This window comes from Myxine glutinosa, chromosome 6 (genome assembly GCF_964187855.1).
Source record: "Myxine glutinosa chromosome 6, kmMyxGlut1.1, whole genome shotgun sequence".
NCBI lineage: Eukaryota > Metazoa > Chordata > Myxini > Myxiniformes > Myxinidae > Myxine > Myxine glutinosa.
The window spans coordinates 146,011,850-146,035,776 of record NC_136266.1 but is presented as its reverse complement, the minus strand read 5'-3'; the positions used below and the strand labels follow the sequence as shown (position 1 = coordinate 146,035,776).

The window sequence follows — 23,927 nt, the reverse complement described above, 5'->3', positions numbered from 1 at the left end:
CGCTAACCCGGTTACCGTCGATGCCTCACCTGCATGCTTACACGCATACGCTACCCCTTGCTTGCTCATACCTCCAGCTGTTCCCATGCTCCTCGTACCTTTCCTTACACACCTCGGTACACTCATTCCGCTCACAGACTTGGTCACACACCTGACCACCGAACACCTTGGCACACATTCGTCGCTCGCACACCTCACCAACACACCTCTTCGCGCCCCCTCCTCGGTCACCTCCTCTGTGACAATCACAGGTGTGCTCTTACTCGCACACCCAACCACATGCCTCACGACCAACTCAAGTGTGCATTCCCACACACGCTCTACCATTCGAGGTGTGCATCCTTCCATTCCAGGTGTACATCCTCGCTCACCTGTCACAACCAACTCACGCTCCGTGTCACTCTCACTACTTTCACCTCCACTCTCGGTCGCGCACTCACCCTTACTCTCGACAGCGCACTCTTTCCTCATGCACCTGTCCGTTACACACCTTTCTCGCGCACCCTCTTGCGCACACTCTTTCGTTACATCCTCTGTAACTCTCGCCACACCGCGCTTCCATGTGCTCCCTCGCACACGCGCTACGACTGACTCACTCTCGACAGCACACTCACTGGTCGGCGCGCACTTTTTCCTCACACACCCCAGAGTCGGACATTCTCGCACACCTCTTTTTTCGCACACCAGACCTGTCGCACACTTCACCAATGGCCTCTCACGAACACCCGAGTCCACATCAACCCCCAAGCCGACTGAAGCTTTCCTCACATCATGTACATTTCCGATTATATCGCCACTCACCTTGGCACCTCGTCTCCGCACCTCCTCTGCCACCTGCAAACTCTTTATTTGGTTAGTGAGCATCACATTATGAGTTGAGCACCGACCTTGCACATATTCCATCACCTCCTCCTGGATTTCTCTTTTAGTTTCTGTCCGTCTCTTCTTAATTTCACTCAACTCTTCCTCCACTTCCTCTAATTTTTGCTTCACCTCTTTTATTTCCCGGTGCGTCTCCTCAAGTTCGTCCTCTAAGGCTACCGTGACCGTCTCTATGTGCATCCTCACCTCTCAGTCCTTTGTCTCCATTACCTCTGTCACCTCGTCCACCCTCATTGTCAGTCCCTCACGTACCATCTGACATTGCCTCTGTGTCGCTATTAATTCGTTCTTAATGTCTTTTTGTGTCGCTTTTAACCCCCCGATTATTGCCTTGTTCTTTTCCACTTGGTCCGCTAATTCCCTTTGTCCTACTGTCAGCTGTTCTACTCCCTTCGTCAGACCCTCTATTCCCCCCTGTAACCTCGCCGTATTATTTCTCACCTCTTTCTCCATACGCTTCTCCCCTCGCTTTACCTCCTCGCGTAGCCCCGAAACCTCCTCACCTACCCCTCATCGTATCGCCTCTTTCATCTCCTCCATCTCTTTTGTAGATGCCACCCTCATCTGTCCCAATTCATCCCTCTGAGCATCCAGTTTACTTTCTAACCCGATTTGCACCTCCTCTATCTGGTTCCCCATTCGTTTGATTTCCCTGGCAGATTGTTCCCCTATTTCCCGCAATTTGTCTTCCATCCTATTTTCTAACCCCATTAACCCGTTTTTCACCCCCTCTAACCCATTATCTAATCCCTCAAATTTCTTGTCTAATCCCTTAAGATTATTGTCTAACCCCTCAAATTTAGCTTCTAGCCGTTCCCCCATTTCTCCCATTTTGCCCCCCATTTCGACCCCCATTACCCCCAATTGCTCACTCTGAGCCCTCGCTTCGTCCCTTATTTGCTCACTATCAGCCCTCAATCCCACCATTTGGTTTCCCATTTGTCCCATTTTGGCTTCTAGCCTCTCCATAAGGGCCCCCATTTGTATCATAAAAAGGTCCGAATTCCCCAGCGGCGCTGCTACGGTCACGGGCGCGGCTAGATTTGGTGCCGCTGTAACCGCATGCGCAAAGGTGCCATTTTGCGCGCCTGATACCCCCTCAACCACATTGCCAATGTTCTCCTCCTCTCTTTCATCCACATACATTTCCCCGAGGTCCTGGGTCGATTCCACCCCGTCTATCTCTCCCACCGGCATCCGATCGCCTTGACCAGCCATGGCGCGATTTCAAAATTCGGGTTTTTCTTTTAAAACAATTTTTTTTTCGCAGCTCGTAATTTTGAGCGCGTTAACTTTTAAGCACGCTTCGGGTCCGTATCTCACTCCCAACACCAATTGTTACTGTAATAACACAATTGGTGTTCCAAAATTTGGGCCTAACAAATTTAGTCCCAGGTCCGAATCCGACACTCCTGACACCAATTGTTACTGTCGCGGTTAAGATGTTATTGGTTGACCGAGCGGTTGGTATGACCGTGACCTAACAGTTCCCCCGATTCTTCCCCAACTCACCCGATTCACCCCAAACTTTGGCCGTATCGCACCGCAGCTGCCCAATCTGGAAAACTCTAAAACGACCGAATGCAAAGAGGAAAAGGAATAAGACGAGAAGACGGACAGAAGAGTAATTGGATTTATTATTTACACATGTACGTAGGAAGCAAGCAGGCACGTTTATTTACAACACATAAGATGCAGGTGACACAGTGCAATCTTTAGCTTATACAGACTTAATTACCTACCCAGGACAGAACAAACGAAGACGACTCACACGGGGAATGATGACAGGAATTGGCTGGAAGGAGAGGAAAGTCCACTGGGTCCGGCAGCACGATCCGCACGTTGGGCAGCCGCCGTGCCTTCGCGGCCCTGCTCCGAACTGCCGTCCAGGTCCCTAAGCGGTTGGCGAGCGTTGTTGCTGCTGCTGCTGTAGACGCTGCCGCTCGCGAGCCAGGTGACGAATAGCAGGCTTGGTGCTTCCTTGAATGATCTCTGCTTGTTGGACCTCACAACTCAGCTCTTTCTTGGACCCTCTCTCTTCTCAGCTCATCTGCCTTTGACCTCCTCTCATCTCAACGGCTTGGGCTCCCTTTCGTCTGCCGGTCAAAGCTCATCTCTCTTTTGGACACGCCCTGCCTTGGGTTATATAGGCCCCGCCCCTCAACCTTTGCGAACCTCCCCGATCGCTCTTCCTCCGCCCTCTCTAGCCAAACCCCTGGCTCATGGTTAGTCGAGTGGGGCTGGCTCACTCCTCCCCTCTATGACGAGGTGGAGACACGCCTTTCTTCTCTGACCCTGCCTCGTGGTCAATGGCGGTAATTGGAGCGGAGGTAGTTTCTAATCGACGAAAAGGGGGAATGGAGGTTTTGGGAATGGGAATGAAGGGAATCTATCTCTTTCACTTGGTGCAATGGAGTACTTCTATTAATGGGAGACACAGCCTTACCCTAAAACACAGAATAAGATATAACTATCGAACAGGGGTATTCTATTATTGGCTGACGTGTATGCTTGTGGACTAATTATGGGATGCCCTTTGACCTTTACACAGCTCCGGAGGCAGGAGGCGCAGAATAACAATAATAATAATAATAAAGCACACAATCAAAAAAAAATACAGTCCTCATATCCGCAACAATATGTATGTGAAATAAAAGCTACTTTGTGTGTAAATGTAAAAGTGAAAATATAAATGTTAACAATCAACTCAGAATCATGAAAAACCCTTATTTGACCCCTCATAAGTTACTTAAGGGCCGATTAAAAAAAAAAAAATTCTCGAAAATAATTTTTCGGTACCCGAATTCAACAGCTTTTTTTCTGGGTTTCCCACGGGAGTTGAACTTCAACATTTTAACACATGTTATTACACACCTTTACAAACATATTGGTGAAGAAATTTTTTGGTAACAATTAGTTAACAGATTTGTGAAATATCTCATAAAATGCCCTTACTATTGTATGTATGTATGTATATATATATAAACACACACATACAAATATACATATATATATATATATATATATATATATATATATATATATATATATGTATATATATATATATATATATATATATATATATATATATATATATATATATATATATATATATATATATATATATATATACACACACACAGTCACATGAAAAAGTAAGTGCACCCCATGTAAAGTTTTGACTTTTTCAACATATTTCAACATGCAGCTATTTGATCTTCATTTCAACAATATTGATAGATAAAGGTGATATAATATAACAAATATCATGAAACATTTACATTTTAGAGTCCATTGTATAATTTAAATAAACATAAATGCAAATTTCGCATGTGGAAAAAGTAAGTACACCGCATGAAATGTTTTTTAAATCTTTTAAACATATATGGACATATCAATATTTGATCTTCATTTAAACAGTATCAATAGATAAAGGTGATATAATTGAACAAAAAAACAATGAAAAATTGACTTTGCAATAATTTATTCAACAAAAAAATTAACAGAGATGCCACTTCCTTCTGTGGAAAAAGTAAGTACACCATTAGCTCTAAAAGATGGTATTGCCCCCTTTGGCAGAAACAACCTCAAGGAGGCGTTTCTTATAACTGTCTACCAGTCTCTGACATCGAATGGGACAAATTTTTGCCCACTCCTCCATGCAGAATTATTTCAGCTGTGTGATGTTTAAGGGGTTTCTTGCATGCACAGCTCGTTTCAAATCCCCCCACAACATCTCAATGGGATTTAGATCCGGGCTTTGACTTGGCCATTCCAGAACCTTCCATTTCTTTCTTTTCAGCCATTCCTTGGTGGATTTATTGGTATGTTTAGGGTCATTGTCATGTTGAAAGGTCCACCCTCGATTGAGCTTCAACTTTCCGACAGATGGCCTCACATTATCCTCAAGCACCCTCTGGTACAATGAAGAATTAATAGTGGATTTATATGATGGTGAGCTGCCCAGGCCCTGATGCAGCAAAGCTGCCCCAAACCATAATATTTCCACCACCATGCTTTACAGTTAGGATGAGGTTCTTGTGGTCAAATGCTGTCTTTGGTTTTCACCAAACATGTCTTCTGGTACTGTGGCCAAATAGCTGTACCTTTGACTCATCTGTCCAGAGCACATTGTTCCAGAAGTGCTGGTCTTTGCCCTGGTGTTCATTGGCAAACTTTAGTCTTGCCCTGATGTTCTTTCTGGACAGCAAAGGTTTCCTCCTGGCACACCTCCCATGTAGATCAAATTTGTGCAGCCTCTTTCTAATGGTTGACTCGTGCACTTTGACATCAACGTGGCAAGAGCTACCTGTAGGTCCTGTGATGACATTCTGGGGTTCTTAGAGACTTCTTTCAGCATCTTGCGGTCTGCTCTCGTGCTGAACCTGCTGGGGCGGCCTGGCCTGAACAAGTTGGCAATTGTTTGGAATCTTCTCCACTTGTAGATGATCTTCCGGACAGTCGAAGGATTGATTTCAAATTGTTTGGAGATCTTTTTAAATCCCTTCCAGACTCGTAGGCATCTATAACCTTCTTTCTGAAGGCCTCAGAGAGCTCTTTTGATCTCGGCATAGTGACACCGCACACTTCAACAACAAAGAGTGAACCAAACTAAATGTCTGAGGTTTAAATAAGACAGGTTCCTCCAAGATCCTCTCTAACGATGTTCTAATAATTTGCACCTGAACTGGTGCACCTGATTCTAATTTTAGGTATTTGAAGTAGTGATAAATGTAGGGGTGTACTTACTTTTTCCACATGCGAAATTTTCATTTCTGTTTATTTAAATTATACAATGGACTACAAAATGTAAATGTTTCATGATATTTGTTATATTATATCACCTTTATCTATCAATATTGTTGAAATGAAGATCAAATAGCTGTATGTTGAAATATGTTGAAAAAGTCAAAACTTTACATGGTGTGTACTTACTTTTTCACGTGACTGTGTATATATATATATATATATATATACACATATATATATACACATATATATATACACACTGTATATACTGTATATACTATACAGTGCATTCAGAAAGTATTCAGACCCCTTCACTTTTTTCACATTTTGTTATGTTGCTGCCTTTTTCTGAAATCGTTTAAATTCATTTTTGCCCTCATCAATCTACACTCAATACCCCATAATAACAAAGAGAAAACAGGATTTTAGAAAGTTTTGCAAATTTATTAAAAAGAAAAAAAATTAAATATCACATTGACGTAAGTATTCATACCCTTTGCTATGACACTTGAAATTTAGCTCAGGTGCCTCCCATATCTCTTGATCATCTTTGAGATGTTTCTGCACCTTGATTGGAGTCCACCTGTGGTAAATTCAATTGATTGGACATGATTTGGAAAGGCACACACCTGTCTATAAAAGGTCTCACAGCTGACAATGCATATCAGAGCAAAAACCAAGCCATGAGGTCGAAGGAACTGCCTGCAGAGCTCAGAGACAGGATTGTGTCGAGGCACAGATCTGGGGAAGCCTACAAAATAAATTCTGCTGCATTGAAGGTTCCCAAGAGCACAGTGGCCTCCATAATTCTTAAATGGAAGAAGTTTGGAACAACCAGGACTCTTCCTCGAGCTGGCCGCACGGCTAAACTGAGCAACGGGGAAGAAGGGCCTTGGTAAGAGAGGTGACTAAGAACCCGATAGTCACTCTGCCTGAGCTCCAGAGATCCTGTGTGGAGATGGGAGAAGCTTCCAGAAGGACAACCATCACTGCAACACTCCACCGATCTGGGCTTTATGGCAGAGTGGCCAGACTGAAGCCTCTCCTCAGTGAAAGACACATGAAAGCCCACAGAATCTTGTTTCTCAAGGTCTGAGAGTCCTTTAGGTGCTTTTTTGCAAACTCCAAGCAGGAGTTTACTATGTCATGGACATACTGTGTCATGGAACTCCAAATCATTCTTGATATCCTGTCATAGCCTTGCTGCGAGACTATTCCAAGATGCCCGACAAGCACAAGCATTGGCATGTGATCCAGAATAATGCAAAACGCAAAACATTCCCTTTGATGTCTGGTGGCACGCCAAATTTTAGCTTTCTACGACATCCGGAATGTACCGAACATTAATACCAGTCAGTCAATGGTTAGCAAGAGCTTTACCGATATTATAAAACAGGAGTGTCTGTCTGTCTGTCCGTCCCCACACCACCTTCTGTGGAACGTTTTGGGGTCCCAGTGGATGTTGTAAGGTAGGTAGGAGGTTTCATAAATTCCTCAATAAAATTATGATTTTGAAATTGACTCGATACCGAACTGCGTCGAATCTGGAAGTGAACACATGACAATAATTTGCTGCTTTGATAATATCTCAATACAGTCGTCATTTAACACAGTATTTTGTTATAGTATCAATTTCTGATTGGAATGATGCTATTTGGAATTGAGTGAATACAATTATGATTTTGAATTTCCGACCGTACGGAATTGCTCCATATCCGGATGTAACGTCAGCACGGATTTAAATATTTATGTCACGAGTGTTCGTAAAAGTTAATTTTTTTATATTAATGCTATTTAATTTGTGATTGGAGTTATGCTGGTTGGAATGAAAATAGAGATATTGAGTTAAAATATCAATGAGGAAATGATGTGAAGGTTTCTACTTTCTAAGCGTGACATTCGCGGATCGCCATATGCAGATTCGTCATTGACTGGGTATAGAACCATTCAGTGGAGTACATTTTTCGTTCAAGTGCTCCACGAACATGCTTTCAATGCTTGATGTTTGACTACAGGTGGCACAGGAATGTGGAATTCATTGGTTCATGGTTTCCCATTCGCCATTTTCTTTTTTTTAACCTAAGTCTTTCATGAATCTGCTGTCCATGTCTGTGACGTGCGACTGAACGTGCCACAGGAATGTGGAATTTAATGGTTCCATGGCTTAGCATTCACCGTTTGCGCATTGCTTGCTTGCTTTCGGCTCCTAACCCGTGCGTAGCCGTGCAAAGCACGGGTACCTCGCTAGTACCTTGTAATTACAATTACATTGACCTATCTGATAATATTGTGTTTGTTATGATGTGGTGACACAATATGTGCAGTATTGCATGAACCTTCCATTACAGTTGACTGCACATTTCGTAGATTCATGTTCATCATGTTTGGTAGGTTTTATCCTGACCCCTTTGATCAAGCATTGAGTGGCGGCAGTGTAACAGGTGTGACATCGTCTGTAGCTCCTCTTGGCAGACATATATTGTTGGGTTGTTGCTGTATCCCCACTTATTTAGGGATACCTTGCAGTGTCCTATCCCAGTGCGCAGATGCTTAAGACATCACCATTCTTGCCAGGTCGATCTCTTTTGATCCTGCTGGCATGTCTTCTGTGGGGGACAGCTCCAGTCTGGCAGTGTCATAATTACCCATCAGACTTTCACATCACATTTATGTCCTTGTGAAAACGGTGTCCAAATCAAGTGGAACTGTGAAAACTCTTTCTCGACATCAGCCGACTCCACAATGGCAGCTGATTGTATGGTGTGTGTCTTCGATCTGTGCTCTGCTTAAGATGTTCCATTTTTCTGGTAACCTGGAGTTACCTGGAGTTGATTGGTTACCTGGAGTCTGGTGGACCTGGGGTCTCCTGGAGTTGATTGGACAATGCCAGACTGGATATCCAGGCTTTTCACATTGGTTGGTTTGAGACATCCGATAACACAACGACAGCTAGTATTCAGCGCAGGATCGAGTTTACTTCCATGTCCTGATCGCTCCCATATTGGATATTGTATTATGTGTTTGAATCACAGAGGACGAGAGCAGTGGTCAGTGATGTAGGGCTGCAGATTATTGTCAAAAAAGTGCCTTAAAAATGGCGGAACTGGCAACTAGCTTCCTACCAGCTACTTTTGGTATATTTATAAAGTAGGGGCCTTGACAAGTTCACAAACCAAAAATACCCAGAACACCTCTGTGGGGAACATGCTTAAATGACGTCATCAAAATGGCTGCCAAAATTGTAACGTTTGGCATTGTGTACAGGTGCTGACGTGGTACCTAACCGTTTATATAGTAGTTTTACTGTCAAGAGAAAAAACATCAGCCTTTTACTGGGATGAACACTGTTTCATTTTTGGAGAACCAGAGAATAAAAAGAAAGGAATAAAACTTACAGCAACGAATATGAAGCCAGCAGAAGTTCGTGAGAATGTGCTTACAACAATGGTTCTGTTTACAAAAATGATTCCCAAATACTTCACCGTGCAGTTAGTATTATTCGCAGAGACATAGAAAAATTACAACCAACAACTGAATACCCTAATCCCCAAGAAATTGATATTAATGCATCAGCTGCGTTTAATTTAAATATTATTTAAATATTATTTAAATATTTAAATTTAATTAATGAATTAATTTAAATGCATTTAAATGCATTGTATGCATGCATGCATTTGCAATGCATGCATTTAAATTAATTTATTATTTAAACATTATTTAAATATTATTTTAAATATTATTAAATATCATTAATAATATTATTTTTAAATATTATTAAATATTAATATTATTAAATAGAATATTTAAATCAGATGCTAGTATCATTTTATTGTCCCCCGTCGCACCGCGGAGCGAAAGGGGGACTATGGTTTTCCCCTCCGTCCATGTGTGCGTCCATCCGGCATGCGGACGTGCGTGTGTGCGTGCGTGCGTACGTGCGCGCGTGCGTTCATAAGCGAAGGACCAAATTCTAATTTGGTGTGTGGGTGCAACCCACGTCAAAATCCAAGATGGCCACCGACATGTATGTCTGAACCTTGTGAGTGGAATATCTTGAAAAATAAGCGAAGTACCAACTTCTAATCTGGTGTGTGGGTGTATCTAGGCATAAGGAAGAACGCAATTGAAAATTGGGTCGCCACGTCAAAATCCAAGATGGCCGCCTTGCGTCTTCCACTTTGTCAACTCACATCACTTCACCGACGGGGGACCTAGGCGTAACACTTGTTACAGATCAGGACACAGGGACCCTCAATGTAAAAATAAAACACAAAAACTTAATAAAAATGGAGGCCATCTTGATGACGTCACTTGAACATGTTCCCCCAAGGGGATTCTGGGTATTTTTGGTGTGTGAAGTAGTCAGGGCCCATACTTTATAAAAAATATCAAAATTAGCTGGTAGGAAGCTGGTTGCCACTTCACCCTCATTTTCATGCTCAATCTGCAGCCCGAATGTATAAGAATGAGCACCCCACTTTGTATTACCCAGTTTGGGCAGAATGCTATTTCGGTCATCTAACTTACCTTTTCTCTTTCTCGACGTTCTTCTTGTGCCTCGCAAGTCCTCAAATGGAATTCACATATCCTACCTGGATCTTGGTGGGGTTGGCGCTAAGGCAGTTGTCTTCATAGTACGATGTCTGTCCAACTAGTCCCTTCGTCAACACACTCTCGACATCGTGCAAGTCCTTGTCCTGGACTGTGGCACAGATCCTTGGCATAAATTAAGCTCCTTGTGTCCGGGGACAGTGGTTGGTCGTTCGTGTATGTGATGAAAAGGGAAGGGTAGGAGCTAGGCCCCTGCCTTGGGGGTAACCCGTTCTTTTTTTGTTGTTGTTGCCATCCACTGCACTTCCCACAAAGTTGCACAAAGATCGTCGGTTTTCTGGCAGGGTTTGTATGAGTTCAGTGAGGCGAAGATCTTTGATCATCTTGTGGATCTCGATGATGTTGAGCATATGAAATAATGAGATCCCTTTCAATAAACTTTTTCAGTTTTTAAACATAGTAATTGTTCAAAAGTCCCGTAAGGTTATCTTAATGGTCTACCAGAGGAAAGGTGCTTCATAGGCCATTTTCCATGTTGAGTTGTGGAATATTCCCATTGTTACGCGGCAGACTGGCTTTTGCAATCGTGCATTTCTGCAATTGTGTGTGTTTTTGTCTAGACCATAACTTTTTTAAATTACCATTTCAGCTTTTCTCATCAAATTGTCAACAAACTATTATTATGAAAATATTGAGAAAATAACTAATGCGCCAGACTCGTGTAAAGATTAGAGCATCTGCGATGAGACTGGGGGAGGTCTGCGGTTTTAACCCCAGCCAAAGACTTGTGAAAATGGTACGAGATTCTTCCTTGCTTGATGCCTAGCATTTTAAAAGGATAGGGCAGCTCGGACAAATAATGTTGGGAAGGCAATGGCAAACCACCTAGTATAACCCTTGTCAAGTTTCAGTAGTATCGTTTTCGTAATAGTAATAATATTAATAGAGTAAATGACCATAACTCTTTAATCCCAATGTCGTGAATACAAAGTTGATGGTTGAAGCGGTGTATGGTTCATGATCCCATGATTAAGGGGTGTACGGTACTAATAACCGTGGAAGTAAGGAATTCGCCTCGTTTTTTTTTTTTTTTTTTTGAGAGCTTCTTATTAACCCAACTCTTGTGGGGTATATAGATTACAGTAGATCTTCCCTCAGTTCTGGAAGTAAAATTTACCTCACGGATGTCTGGATTCCTCCAAATTTCTTTGTTTAATGTTGTAAGCAGCATTAGCGACTGTTTTAAAAAGCTCTGCAAAGAGTACAGTACATCAAAATCAAATTGATAAATTTTACATATTTTAGCTGTGGGTTTCGTCACGTTTAACTTGAGGAAAATGCAGATACAGAGGGCTTTGCATTTTGTGATTCTTGCTGGATACCTCCGTCACCGAAGGCGGTGGGTCGAGGTTATGTTTTCACCATTGTTTGTCTGCTTGTCTGGCTGTGTGTCTCTGAGGAGGATATCTCAAAAAGTTATGGACGGATTTGACACAACTTGGTGGACAGCTTGGGTGTGGGACAAGGACGAATTGATTAGATTTTGGTGAAATTACAGATCCAGATCCGGCCTATCAGTCGGATACAAAACGTAGATGTTCAGCATGGCGGAGTGTGCGCTCTGCAGACTTCTGTTATGAAGATATGCTATGGATATGAGAAACAATCTTGTTTGAGTTCATATTTACCGATGCCTAGTTTTAAATTATTGGTACATGAGTTTTATTTGTAGGGAAAGTCTCCCATCAATCATCTGGACTGGTCTCCCATCTCTACTGCCTCTGATATCAACTCTTCCTGGGAATTCTTCCAAAGCAAACTGCTCTCTCTCATGCACAGATTTATCCCACGTCGTCTTCAGTTGTCATACCATTCCTCCCGTCCATGGTACACTAAATCTTGTGGTGAGGCAGTTGCCCTGAAACAACTTGCCTTTGCCTCTTGGAAGGCAAATCCAACTGAAAGCAATCTCAGTTCCTTCCACCAAGCTCGGAACAAGTGTGTGTCTACCCTCAGGAGTGCCAGGAAGCACTATCTCTCCACACTCAGGATTGAACTCTCAAACCTGTCTCCTTCCTCCAAATCCTGGTGGCGTCTGGTCAAATTCGTTTCTGGTGCTTGTTCCCCCTCCATCCCCTCCCTTACCTCAAATGGCTACATAGTTGACACTGCACGTGACAAAGCCGAATGCCTCAACTCTGTGTTTGCCTCAAAATCTTGTGTCCCTAATCCATCTCTCTCTGTTCCCACCATTCCCAGTCGAACTCAACTGCTCCTGGGCTCTGTGTCCTTCTCTCCTGACAAGGTGGAGAAGTTTTTGTCAAACCTCGACTCTGATTCTGCAACTGGACCAGACGGCATCAGCCCACGGGTCCTAAAATCCTGCTCTGCCGCTCTATCTCACCCTCTCATTGTTCTTTTCACCCTCTCTTTTGCTCAAGGTCATCTGCCAGCATCTTGGAAATCAGCAAACATTACCGCTTTACACAAAAAAGGTGCAAAAAAAGATCCTTGCAACTACAGACCAATCAGCCTGCTCCCAAATATCAGCAAAGTCATGGAATCCATCATTGCTTCGGATATCAAATCATTCCTCTTCTCCAATGGCTTGATCTCTGATCGTCAATTTGGATTCAGACCAGGTCATTCTACTCTGGACATGTTTCTTCTGCTATCTCAACAATGGATGGAGGTCCACAATGCCAAACAGGAAATCAGAGCTGTCTCCCTTGACATATCACGTGCCTTCGACACGGTCTGGCACCCAGCTCTGCTCACCAAACTCTCCTCCTATGGTATCTATGGAAATCTCCACGCTTGGCTTGTGGACTTCCTCTCTGGTCGTAGTCAACGTGTGGCCCTGAATGGATTTCTCTCATCTCCCCTTCCTGTTCTGGCTGGAGTTCCCCAAGGCAGTGTTCTGGGCCTTGTGCTTTCTCTGGTCTTTATCAATGATCTCTCCGACTCTCTGGAAAATCCTCTCTATCTCTTTGCTGATGACTCCACTCTCTGCTGCACCATCCCTCTTCCCTCAGATCAGCAGTCTGCAGCCTCCTCACTCTCTGAAGACCTGGACAAAATCACAGACTGGTCAAACAAGTGGAACATGTCTTTCAATCCTGACAAATCTCACACTCTTCCTATGTCTCTCCGAAAAGATCGACTGGACAACCTTCCCATCTACTTTCTCAACAATCCTCTCCAAGAAGCTCTGTCACTCAAGCTTTTGGGTCTCACTATCTGCCATGATCTTTCTTGGGAAAACCACATTTCCAAGCTGGCCTCCAAAGCCAGTTACCAACCGGGCAGCCTCCGTCGTGCGAAGTCCTTCCTTGGCACACCTGAGCTCCTCACCACATACAAGGCTTTCATCCGCAGCTCAATGGAATACTGTTCCCCCCTCTGGGACGGTGCTCCTGCCTCACACCTAGCTCGGCTTCACGCTGTTGAAACCAAAGCTTTCAGAATCATTGGAATCTCCTGCGATGAAGATAACTCCGAGGGCCTTTCACTCACTCACCGCAGGCAGGTTGGTGGTCTTTCTGTCTTCTACCGACTCCTCTCCGGCCTTGCTCCCCCAGCTCTCTCTGTGCTCTGTCCCACTAATATTCCTACAGGTCGCACAATATCTGCCAGCAACCCTCTTTTTTTTTTTTCTTTTTTTTTTGTATACAAGATCGAGGCTCGTGAAAGAGCGAACATTAATCACACAGAAAGACAAACAGACACATAAAACAAATAACATCGGGAGCGGTAGACAAGATGGGGAGAGAGGGGGAAGGACACAAACACAACATTTGAGAGCAGGGATCGAGAGACATGGAGACATCGAGAGATCTGTGGGAGGGAGAGGGCTTTGGGGGGGAGGCATGTGAAGGGGGGGAGGCATGTGAAGGGGGGGGGGGGGGGGAGTGGGAGAGGTATAAACATATGGACACTGCCAGGATTTCCAGGAAAGAAGTTGGAATTTCAAACAAGGTGGATCTGGGGTGAATTAGTGGGGGTAGAAAAGATCAACGTTATGGATGGGGGAAGATAAGAGATGGTGGTGAACAGCTGTTTTAAAGACCTGGAGGGAGGAGAGGGATTGAAGGGAGTGTGGGAGTTTGTTCCACAGGCGGGAGAAAAGAGGAATGAAAGAGTGAAGGTGAGCAGAGAGCCGAGATTTCGGCAGTTTAACCATCAGAGGGTTGCTGGCAGATCTTGTGCGACCTGTAGGAATATTTGGGGGCAGAGCACAGAGAGAGCTTGGGGAGCAAGGCCGGAGAGGAGTCGGTAGAAGACAGAAATGCCATGGCACTCTTATGTCCCTGGCACTCTTATGGTTAAACTGCCAAAGTCTAGGCTCTCTGCTCACCTTCACTCTTTCATTCCCCTTTTCTCCCGCCTCTGGAACAAACTCTCCCACTCCCTTCAATCCCACTCCTCCCTCCAGGTCTTTATAACAGCTGTTCACCACCATCTCTTATCTTCCCTCACCCAAAACCTTGATCTTTTATACCCCCGCTAATTCACCCCAGATACACCTTTTTGAAATTCCAACTTCTTTCCTGGAAGTCCTTGCAGTGTTCATATGTTTTATACCTCTCCCACCTCCCCCCAAGCCCTCTCCCTCCCACATTATTCTCGATGTCCCTGTTCTCAAATGTTGTGTTTGTGTCCTCCCCCCTCTCTCCCCATCTTGTCTACCGCTCCCCTTATTTTGTGCTTTATGTGCCGGTTTGACTTTTTGTGTGATTAATGTTAGCTCTTTCATGAGCCTCGATCTTGTATACAAAAAAAAAAAAAGAAGTGAGGCAGAGATGCTAAATGATGATGTTAAAAACTGAACCTATAAAAAGGCTCAAAATGCAGTTTTTCTCTCCCATTGAATAGTCATTTAAAAATTCACAACATCTGTCCTTATGCTATACAATAGTAACTATTGCAAGGCCTGTTGATGTTTTTGCTTAACTCTTATTCATGAACATGACTTGTTTTGAATCATTTATTGGAGGAAAAATACTCTCATGTCATCTCCCTTGCAAATTGACCAGTCTCGGGTGGTTCCAGTGAATCACCATAAAGTTTCATCACATATACATCTTGTTTCTTCCTCTCTGGCTGGTTCCAACATTTCCCCAGGTATACCTTCTTCTTCGGCAAGCAATTGCTTGAAGTTTCTGTGCTCGTGCGTGGGAGGATTGCCCATTTGGTGCTTGCAGGCAAACAACGTCTGTGCGCCTGTGGGCAGCAACATGCCATGCTTTGGATTATTATTCATTCCTTGCATGCTTTGATCGGGATGTCACCGCCAACTGTCTGGGGAACATCCTGGCACTTCAAGCTTCGGCCACTGGTAGTTGTTAGGGGCCATTTGTTACAGAAGGAGAGACGAAGCAATATGGAAATGGAGATGGATTGTTACGGACAATCGTCTGGGGAACATCCTGCCACTTCAACGTGGAGTGGATATACATGCTGGAGATATTTGATCGAGACAGAGACAGAGATTGACAGACATGCAGAAAAATGGACGAAATGGATTTTTAAAAAAATACTCTTAATTATAAATTATTATATTGGGTATTGACAATTTTGGACCTCATTTGTGGAGATTATTAAACTTTGTTGAAATTTTTTATTTAAACCGTGAATCAATCACATTTTTGTAAGATTATATTGATGTCGAGTGTTGATTATACTGTATTACAAAAAACGTACAATATTGCTTCAATGTATCCAAAATTGTAAAAATTCAAAAATTCAAATTATTTTTTCAAAAATTCCAAATTTTGTTTTCAAAAATCAAAATTGTTTTTCAAAATTTCAAAAAGAATAGGCCTATTCTAAAAATTCACAATTTACAATATCTTCATGTATTTGTGCTACGACAATGCCATTAGCAATTATTGCACGACAGATTCAACCTGGGATATTACCTGAAGTTGTGAGCATAATACATGAAGTATTATTGTGAGCATACCTGAAGTTATAATACTATCGTGTGGCCGCCTTTGATTAAAATCAGACGGTCACGGAAGCCGATTGCGAAGGCCTTAGCTCTCGAGGCGAAAACTCAATGGCGGAAAGCTACACAAAATTGCGCGGGATGGAGGGCGGCACAAGATCCCTGCAGTCTTACCTGTTAAATAAACCACACGGAAACTGCTTTCAGATATATACAGAAAAACAATACAAGGGTTTATTCACAAGGATAGCGGGACAGGAAAAGCCCGCGCCGGTAATAAATGTCCTAATCGGGACGTCCCCACACACAGATTACGGATGCAGACGAGGGAATGAATTACAAAAAGAAGACGTTCGTTATGTTCGGGGAATGTGGGGTGCGGCCTTATCTGTTCGTTGTCTTGCCCACACGCGGCTCCAAGCTCCGGCGCAAAGAAACCCTTCGTCCGCTAGCACGCTTCGCCAGGCCCCGATGCGACTCGCTCCGCTGCACACCACGACGTCCCGCCCGCTCAGCACCAACACTCGCTCCCTGCACCAACAGCACCGCGAAGGGCCGAGCACCGCTCCAAACACCACTTCACACCAAGAGCGAACCGTCAGCAGGAAGAAGAGAAGCGCAGACACCAAAATATGTCGTGCAGCGTCAAGAGACCAGCGAAGAAGAACTACTTTCAAAACTTTCACCAAAAGGGAGATAGGGCCAAAGGAGAGCAAATGCGACTGCACGCTATGAAAACCCGGAGCCAAGAGCGAAAATGTTGTGCAGCGCCCTTTTATCACCTTCGTCCACCCTTCTCCAATCTTCTCTTCAGCTGGTGCCCTCTCATTGGCCGAGTGCCTCCCGCCCTGGTGTTGCTCACCCCTCCCCCTGCCCAATCAACAGTCCTCCTGGGCGTGGCTCCCAGCCTTGCCACAAGGGTGGGTGCTAGGCCAGCTGGTTGTGTGGCTGGCTGCGGCCCCATCAGCGGTGCCCCGGCCTGGCTTTCTGCCTGTTTGTCTTCCACAGTCTTTGTAAGGGAAGGGAATTAATTAATGTGTGCACTAAGGACCTATCTAAGTGTTTATAAGAGTGTGTTGCCATAAGGGACAAAGGAATGATTACCAGGTCTGACACACAGGGGTTTATCTTAGTCCCTACACTATTTAACACCCGAACATCCTTGTATGTTCACAGGTATACTCTTATCCCGACAAACCGCCTAAAACACAGAACTTATTACAGGGTGGATTCCCTATCGCGACAGTCGAAGCATGTTACCTATACAGATCTACCTGGCTCGAGATATTCCTTTACCCCCCCCCCCCCCCCCGACATAACAATACATAAGGAGTATTATATCAAAAAATCCAGGCTCACCTAGATTCAGGAGGAAACGACAACCTGTATGCATTAGTAAGCTACTTGGTTTCTATTTTTCCTTGTGGTTTGCACTGATTCATACGTGTTGTTAGAATGTTTACGACTCAGAGAAGACTTCATGTCATCTCCCTTGAAAATTAATGGTCACAGGATCATGATTTTTGGTATGTTTGTATGTTTGCGCATGTCCAAATCCATCACTCTGAAGTCTAAATCATTTCACACTTTGTCCAAATGGTTAAACAGGATTCAGATCTTACATGACATAATAACAACAATGCCAGAGGTAAATCTCCCCAGCCATTGCGTCGCTAATGCGTTTCAGACAAATGGTGTAGAAATTGAATTCGTTCCATCGTATACAGTACAAAATTGGAGGGCAACTTTATTTGTCTTTCACTGGATTACATTTTGATAAATAATGTAAAACATACGGTGTACAAATTGTCATCTCGGTGCTTTCTGCCAGGATGCTGCTGTCCTTACGAAGCAGATATTACGCAAGTTCCCCGTAAAAAAATATTCACTTATTTATAATAAAAATTAAACATTATTATTAGCTCACCTAGAACATAGTTCAGGTGAGCTTATGGGATGGTGCATCGTCTGTCCGTCTCTCTATCCCTCCATTTGTCCCTAAACACTTGCAACTTCCTCTCTGCAACTGCTGATGGCTAAAATTATCATCGTTGGTGTGGAGGAACTCTAGTTTGTTCATCCTCCGCCTCCACCAATAGATAGGTCATCTGCTGCTTAAAGAGAAGAGTGAGATACCCGTGCTACGCACGGGTGGGAGGCCAGTAGAAAACAGGCAATGCAGATACGGCGAATGCTAAAGGATGAAACCAATAAATTCCACATTCCTGTAGCACCCTCAGTCGCACGTCAGACATGGACAGCAAGTTAGTGAAGGACTTCCATGAAAAACGTATCCGTTCGCAAACAAACCGGTACGTTCACGTATAGAAACATCGATCGTGGGTCCGTGGCGAATCTGCATATGGCGATTTGCGAAGTTCATGTTTAGAAAGTAGAAACCATCACGGCATGTCGTCATTTACTTGAACTCGATATATGTATTTTCATTCCAAACAACATAAATCCAATCACAAATTAATCGCAAAATAAACTTTTAACAACATTGTTAATGTTTCCTTCATTGTAAAAACTACCAAGTCAACAGTTTAAAGGATTTTGAGACGATAGGTGTTACGGCCTTGGCAAGATCGATGGAGACAGCGATCTGTTAGTGTATACACCGCCCAAATAGCTATGTGGAATTCTCTCATGTAGAGAATAAACTCACGTCGTTTGAACTTTGGCCGAGGTCATTATTTACTTTTAATGATGTTTATATACGAATCAAAAAGAAGATAATTGGTTTTGGGTCGTCCTTTCCGCATATCTCGTGGGATTGTGAGTTGGAGAGACGATCGTGATGGCGGGGAGGGGTTGGCATTCTCTCAAGCAGGGATTCAACCCACGTCCTTATAAAAGGTCATTGTCCGAGGTCACCGAGTCCGATCGGTGCAGCTGATGGGTGCAGCTGTGCAGCGATCGGTGCAGCCGTTTGTGTGGCACCCAGGAAAATAACGTTAGGCTGGAAACCAAACCTGAAAATGCTGGAGGCCAAAACTGAAATTGGAAAAAATATATATCCTATTTTACTCCAGGGGGTCCCAGGATTACCCACCCAAAATATCGTTGCGATCGGTTCAGCCGTTTTTGCGGTACCTTCGAACGGACAGATGGACAGACAGACAGACGGACGGACATTTGGTGAATTATCGTAAGATATGTGGAGGAATGAGAGGTAGGGAAGGACGTATGGGGTGGGCAAGATGGATACAGAAGCAAATTGAGGAAAGAAAAACTGGGAGTTTGGAAGGAGGAGGTTGGCTTGGGGTGGTTTGGAAGACACACCCACTCATGAGTCATTGTTTTACATTGGGGCGATCTGAGATGGTGGTGAATAGGTGTCATTGTGAAGAGCTGGAGGGAAGGACGAGATTGAACAGAATGTGGAAGTTGGTTTCACAGGTGGGAAAAAAGAGGAACAAATGAGTGAGGTGAGCAGTTATCTTGGATTTAGGTAGTTTCACCAGAAGGGGGTTGATGGTGGACCATGCGTGTCCTGCAAAAACCTGGAGGTGAAGACAAAGCACAGAAAGAGCAGAGGGTGCAAGACCAGAAAGGAAGAGGTGGAAGACAGAGAGACCACTAACCTGTCTGCGATGGTAAAGTGATAGGCCCACAGACTCAGGATTATCGTGGGAGATTCCATAATCTTGAAAACCTTGGTTTCCACCGGGTCAAGCTGAGCAGGATGTGAGGCAGGGGAGCCAGCCTAGAGGGGAGAGCAGTACTCCATCAAGTTGCAGATGAAAGCCCTGTATGTGGTTAGGAGCTCAGGTGTGCCACAAAGGACGCATGATGAAGGACCACGAAGGATGTGAAGGATGACACAGGATATTCAGTCGACGACTGGCTTTGGAGGTCAACTTTGAAATGTGGTTTGTCCAAAAAGGGTTCATTGATATAAAACATTATTTTAAAGACAGAAAACAACCTGAAAGATGTAAGGAGTAAAACATCATTTACCTGATTAATTCCATCAAACAAAATTCACTTGGGGGCTTTAATAAGTTCTTGGAATGGGAGACTCACAATAGTCAAAGAAACTCCAAATTTTAATTAATTTAATGAATAGTAAGAAAGAAAGAAATTCCTAACTTTATATTATACAGTCGTTATAGATGATGATGATGAGCTTACAACGGAAATTAATTCCCACCTCGTGAGGTTGGCCGTGGAGGGTTTCACCGAAGTCTTTCATGACATGGCCTATCATTCGACAGGAATTTCGAATTTGTCCAGGGTGCAGGAAATAACTCGTCCTCCACTTCAGGAAGGGAGCCTGGTGTTGGCTTCGCGGTTAGGGTGCCGGCTTGGGATCCTAGGATCCTGGGTTCGAATCCCGGTCAATCCTTGAATTAGCGGCAGGGGGGTTGACTCAGCCTGTCATCCTTCTGAGGTCGGCAAATTGAGTACCAGTTCACTGGTAATTCCCTGTGTGTCAATTCCCTGTGTGTCGCAAGAGGCGACTAACAGGGTTGGCGACAGGAAGGGCATCCGGCCATCAAACATTGCTTCAAAAAATGGGACCATGGTGCCCGAAAAAGGCCACCCCCTGCTCTGCGGGGGGAAATGGCCTCTAAAGGTGGTTCATTCACTTCAGGAAGGACACCGTGGGATCCTAAGCATCCACTATCTAACGTTTGAATGATAACTCTCAGACATCGTGCTTGTCCTATTGCTTTAATCCTCTAATTTATTTTGCCTTCTAAATCCTGGGATGTCCCCATGGAGTAGTGAGCTGCCATATCACCATGGAAGCCAAGTGGTAAGTACAATTGGTTTATAGCTGGGTCTGGATTCAAGTTCAAGCTCACCAGCTCAGAGGTGAGTGTGCATACGTCTCGGCTGTCTCGCCAACATGTATTGAAAAACAAGACCGAAAGTCTAACAGCGGCGTAGCCGGGCTTGTAAAATATTATAAACCACAAACACACATGATTAGCTTTTTAAACAGTCACTAATGCTGAATATAACATTAAACAAAGAAATTTGGAGGAATCCAGACATCCGTGAGGTAAATTTTAATTACAGAACTGAGGGAACATCTACTGTAATCTATATACCCCACAAGGGCTGGGTTAATAACATGCTCTCAAAAAACTGAGGTGAATTCCTTACTTCCGCGGTTCTAATACCGTACACCGCTTATCACTGATTCATGAACCATACACTGCTTCAATCATCAAGTTTGTATTCATGACATTGGGCTTAAAGTGTTATGGTTATATTTACTATATTATTATTTTACGATTACGAAAACGATACTACTGAAACGATACCACTGTATTAAGAAACCTGGGCTTAATTTGTCCGATGCGGTCCGAAGGGTAGGCATAAAGCCTAAGGCCTATACGTACCGTTTTGTTGTAAGAGACGTAACGCCGATGCTTTCGATATTTGATGGTCATTTTAACAATCTGTTTGTTTGTGTTTCAAACTGAATGAAAAACGTTACGGTAGAGCATGGCGATTGTGATATATGACAGGTTCCACGATATGTTCGGCTTGAACGAAAATGGATTCAAAATGCCGGAGTGTGGAGAGTCAGCCGCCGTACCGCCGTAATGACATCAGACGTAATCACATCACCCTGTCATGTGACCAGATCCTCAGATCTGATTGGTATACGTTTGAGGGGACATACATACATACAGACGGACAAACACTGTTCTAGATGGCTTTGCCCTATGGGCTACGCCGTAAAAATATGAAAGAGTTGCAAAATGATCGACAGTTTAATATTTTTTCAACAGATTTTGCATGTAAGAGAGACGTATATTCTAGATATACTTGTAGATTCTCAAAAGAAGAAAATCTATTCATTTGGTAGTTAATAATAGTTGTGGAGTTGGAGTTAAACACTGCCAGACTTTCCATCTTTTTTCACCCATTGCTGATATCTACAGGCATTGTGGGTTTAAAACTCGATTTGTTTATTTTCTTTCTCTTTTGACAGTCATAGGGAGCGAGTTCTTCGCGCAAACATCAACTCAAATTTGTTTCCAAAAGGACAATTTTATTTGCTCGGCTCACTTTAGGATTTATGGATTAAGAGACAAATGTGTATTTTCTGCCTCAACCATGGTTCAAAATAGGATTTTATTTCATGTTTTCATTTTTGAACATGTCAATGTGTCATGTTGTATTACTCTGTACATGAAGCTTGGAATTGGCTTAACGGTTAAGATGGCTGCTTTAAGACCTCGGGGTCTTGAGTTAAAGCCCCTGCTGTACCGTTAAATAACAACGGGTGGGTTGACTCAGCCTGTCATCCTTCCGAGGTCGGGAAAATGAGCTCCTCCCAGAGCTTCAGCGCAACCAAAGCAGCATCTTGAGCGAGGGTTATACTGGGTGGTTTGCCATTGCCTCTCACCAGTAGTTAGGGTAGGAATTTGGAATTTGTTCAGGGTGCCGGCGATAGCTCGCCTACTCTTCGTGAAGGACACCATGGGGCCTATAACGTCAGCTTAACGTCCATCGGAGGGATGGCACACACGTTGATGGATTAACCTGCCTGCGAAAGGTGAAAGGTGAAAAATACCTGATCAAAAGCAAGTTGATGTACAATTGTTTTGCTTCTTACGCACTTCCCAAAGACAGGTTAAGTGCTGCCAAAACAGTCTTGTGGCAAGGATTACACTGGGTGGTTTGCCTTTGCCGCCCACCTTCCCCCTCCTCCCAAGACGCAGTCAGGACAGAAAATTGTAATAATTTTTCGAGTGCTGACGATAACTTGAAAATTGTTGCAAATTTAATCGCAAATTGAAAAAATTAGAAAAATTCAAATTCATTAATTGCAAAAAAAAAATTTTTCTTCATCCTAAAAAAAATTCATTCTAAAAAAATTCAATGAAAAATAATTCATTGAAAAAAAATTTGTTCATGAAAAAAAATGAAAAAATTGCTAATTTCAAAGGTAATTGATTCTTCACGAATGACCGCGTGGGAAACTTTACTTCCACCAACGAATGCTAGCAAGCAGGTCACCCGGCATAATGTCCATCCAAAGGGACACCTTACAATGCAGCACGTAACCTGCAAGAGGTACCAACATGGCAGTTTATAGTCAGGCCAAGTAACAAACCAAAGCTAGACAGCACAGAGGTAAGTGCACACCTGTACATGCACAATCCTGTCAGATATCCTATGTACTGAGTATATCTTGTTAAATATTTCGTACAGTCCCTCTCGAGATCATGTGACAAAATATGTGGAATGATGAGAAGGAAAAATAAGTGACGAACGAACTTTGTGTTCTTTTCCAGATGTCGATGAATGTACAGATCATAATGGAGGTTGTCAGCAAAGGTGTGTCAACACACCTGGGAGTTACCACTGCGAGTGTCACTCTGGGAGCAGACTGCACTCCGATGCTCAGACTTGTCTACGTATGCACATTGACACACACACACACATATACACACATATACACATGTATATACACATGTATATATACACACACACACACACACACACACACACACACACTCAAACATATACACCCACATATATATATATACACACACACACACACACACACGCAATCACACATATACACACATATACACAAACGCACATATACACACACTGACACCCACACCCCCACACACGAAAGTGGATACTTCGAGACCTGGGAGGGCTCCGTTCCACCTTTTGAAACCTGTATATGGAGATGACAACACACACACACATGCTGTACACCCACACACACATAGACACACTGACACACATACATACACCCCCCCCCCCCCCACACACACACACACACACCCACACACACACACAAACATACACA

General features: G+C 43.5%; 1 protein-coding gene across 1 annotated transcript in view; it reads left to right on the top strand.

Annotated features, from left to right (window-relative positions):
- The window catches only part of MEGF6 (multiple EGF like domains 6), a 520,079-nt gene that overhangs the window by 248,898 nt on the left and 247,254 nt on the right, over nucleotides 1–23,927 (top strand). The window contains exon 6 of the mRNA XM_078781084.1: nucleotides 23,398–23,520. Within this exon, the coding sequence (XP_078637210.1) occupies nucleotides 23,398–23,520 (123 nt within the window). The remainder of the gene's footprint in view (nucleotides 1–23,397; nucleotides 23,521–23,927) is intronic.